At 58.9% G+C, this 3107-nt stretch overlaps 1 protein-coding gene across 6 annotated transcripts in view; it reads right to left on the bottom strand.

Annotated features, from left to right (window-relative positions):
• Nucleotides 1–1174, bottom strand: part of PHRF1 (PHD and ring finger domains 1) — a 22706-nt gene extending 21532 nt beyond the window's left edge. For 4 of the 6 annotated variants that reach the window (XM_006910953.3, XM_006910954.3, XM_025046179.1 and 1 more), the window contains exon 1: nucleotides 288–1173. In XM_006910953.3, coding sequence (XP_006911015.1) covers nucleotides 288–381 — 94 coding nt within the window. In that variant the 5' untranslated portion in view covers nucleotides 382–1173. Of the gene's footprint in view, nucleotides 1–287 lie in introns of all 6 variants that reach the window. The other 2 variants (XM_015588769.2, XM_025046178.1) reach the window with 1 other exon arrangement.
• Nucleotides 1175–3107: the final 1933 nt, after the last annotated feature.

Genomic DNA, 3107 nt, shown 5'->3' with positions numbered 1-3107 from the left:
GGGGAGGGGAGGGCAGATGGGGGGGAAGCAGCACACTCTCGCTCTGTTTCAGTATCACGTCCATGAAAAGTAAGACAAAAGCATGTGCCACTCTTGCAATTTAAAAGCCAGAAGCAATTTTAGAGAGATCAAACAACACGGAGACGACATCTAGACAACAGCCAGGGGCTCAGCTTTTCTAGGAGCTGACAGCCTGGAGAGAGCACGTGGCAACCCTGCTCCCTCTGCGAGGTGCAGGCCACGGCGTGCGCGCAAGGCTCTGGCAGGGGAGGAGCGGGAGGGCTCACCGGCGTCCCTGGCCAGGGCGGCGGTGCTGAGCTGTGGGTGCACATCTGGCCCCGGGCTCTGGTCCTCAAACTCATCCAGGCTGTCGTCATCCATCGCTGGACATTGGAGTTCAGCTCTGAAACAAACCAGAGTCAAGTAGTTAGTTCCCAACTGTGCCAGGCTGCAGAGCTCCCGCTCAGAAAGAATGACAGTCACTCTCTACACATCGCATCCCCGGTGACACGTGTCCATCTATAAGACAAGGAGGCTGAGCTGGGAGAGAGAACGCACACAAAGCGGTCCCTACGACACACAAGGAAACGCTGATTCTCATCGACGGAGCGACCCCCGATCAGATCTGTTTACAGCAAACCTCGTTTAGCCTCAGCTGGTGATGTCAGCAAGAAATGGCTTATTAGGAACTTAGGCAAAGAAGGGCTTTCAACAGGGGGTGGTCCCCAGAAAGGTGCAGGTGACACACAGGGCCCTCTCCCTGCACTCCTGACACGTCCCCCTTGGCCAAGGCGGGCCAGCTGGCCTCCGCACCCCTGCCCACCCTGGGAGGCCATGAGCACAAGCTGAGGCTCCTGACCACCCCCGCAAGACACCCCGGGCCATCACTGATCCCGGAGACTGCCCAGGAGCAGCGCGGGGACACGGGGAGCAGAGGCCCACCCCTCGTGGGCCCGATCTCCACGTACGGATACCTGACCTGCCTATTGTGCAAGGCCACAGCAAGGACATCACAGAAGAATGACATAAATGACCTCAAATGACGCAAGACATAATGCTCTTTCTATACCAGGGCCTCCAACTTTGGTCCTCCCATAAGGGTTTCTTTCTCATCAGTGTCACTCACCCATTTCCCATTTAGAGGACAGCCCCTCACAGGGAGTCATTCGGTAACTCAATGAGACCCAGTGAAGAACCCCGCCCCCCCCCCCCCACCCCCCCGCAGCACAGCGGGCTCCCCGCAAGCCCAGTCTCCGCCACGGGAAAGAGATCCCATGAGAGACCAGAAAGCAGAAAGACAAAGCAAGCCCCAGGGGAAGGTGGGCCAGACCAGCATGTGCCCAGTATCCAGAGGGTCTCTCATTCCCAGATCCCACATGTAGGCAAGCGGAGAAGGGCTGTCACCAGCTTCGACATTCCCAGAGAACAAGCCCCTGCAGGGGCCAAGGCTAGAATTGGACCTAGGGCCCAATTCCTGTACAAAACCCAACTTCACTGGGTCTCATTTAATGAGATTGTCAACTGACATTTGTCGCTTCTCCCTGGACAGTAAACTTAGAGGGGTTCTGTGGAACCATTAACCCCACTTGACTAGAGGTCTGCACCCCTGTGCTTGGTGACTCATCAATGCAGCAGGATCTTACCTGTCCTGCACCCACACTCTGGCCACGACCTCCGCTGCAGGCACACTGACAGTTGTGACAGGGCCACAGCCTGTGGCCCACCCATGAGCGTGGTGCCTCTCCCGCGGGCGCCATACCTGCAGCGGTCAGGTAAGAGAGCCCAGGGATCTCTAAGCACAGCTGTGACTGTTCCCACAACAGGATGCCACAGCGTCATCCTGGGACCCTGCTCCAAAACCGCCCCTCCTAAGTGCGGCAGCTCCCGCTCTGGAGAAACAGCCAGTGAGGGAGGCGAACACTCAGCCACGAGCCCAGCAGGGGCACCTGGACACCAGCAAATCCAAACTCTGCAGAGCCCAGGGAGCAGCAGAGCCAGCGGTGCAGCTCGAAGGCAAATCCCCACCTGTGCTTCGCACGCAGAAGCCAAAGGTACAAAGAAACGCCCTTGGCTTCTCCCCTGGCGCACTGAGACGGAGGCCCACCTGTACGGGGCAGTGGCAGGGCCTGCTTTATAGGACAATGAGGCCATAATGGGGCCTGGCATGGGGGCTGGCCAGCAATGCCAGCACAGCAATGAGGGTGGACTCCACCAGCGCCTGCGCCTCGGGGACCCAGTCCCGAGGGCCTAGCGCTCCTTCTGCGCAGCTGCCACGGGGACCTCAGAAGGCGTCCTGACAGTCCCCACCAAGGGTGGGGGGGGAGTTCCAGTGCCCTGAGGCTGCAACCCCTTCCTGCACCACCACTGACCCACTGTAACTGCGACAGCACCCCGGGAATAGGCCCCGGGGGGCTTCTGAAGTACTTTCCCAAGCAAGCACCCCTGTGAACACCAAGAGACCACTTGGGACATCCACCGCCCCTGCTCTGTCGGGAACCATGCAGTCCGAACGCTGTTTGTTCATGGGGATCCCAGCTTAGGACCTAATGGCCCCACCAACAGCCCTAGATTGCACACGCCTGCCCGACACATCCCTACATCTGCCCGACACACCCCTACATCTGCCCACACATCCAGACCAAGGGCCAGGAGGCCATTTCTGCAGGGCAGCCCACAGGCCCTCCCAGCAGCTGGCGGCACTCTGTGGCTCTCCTGTTCGGCCTCCAGATTTAGGGAGACTAGGGAGAAAACTAAACCAGAATGAGGATTTCCCCTTCTCTTCAAATTCAGGGACCCAAAGCACCCACAATTTCAACCATTGCTAAGGAACCAGAAGAGCCTCTGGTGTGGGAACTGGCAACTGTGCGTGGACCAGGATCTGAGTGCCCACTGCCGGGCTCTGGCAAGCCAACTTCTCAGTCTTCACCGTCTGCCACAGAGGCCACAAGACCTCGAAACTAGAATGCAATGGAAGTCAAAAAGCGAGGGACCACCGAAGCCTTTGCAGCGCGGACACGCCACCGAGTCAACCCTGCAGGGCTGCTGAGAGGACTAAGGCTGGGCTTGCCCCGTCAGGGCTCTGCCACCTGCCTGGTGCAGAGAACAGG

The sequence above is a fragment of the Pteropus alecto genome, unplaced genomic scaffold, assembly GCF_000325575.1.
Source record: "Pteropus alecto unplaced genomic scaffold, ASM32557v1 scaffold43, whole genome shotgun sequence".
Lineage (NCBI taxonomy): Eukaryota > Metazoa > Chordata > Mammalia > Chiroptera > Pteropodidae > Pteropus > Pteropus alecto.
Note: the sequence above shows the minus strand (reverse complement) of the source record. Positions and strands in the feature narration are given on the sequence as shown.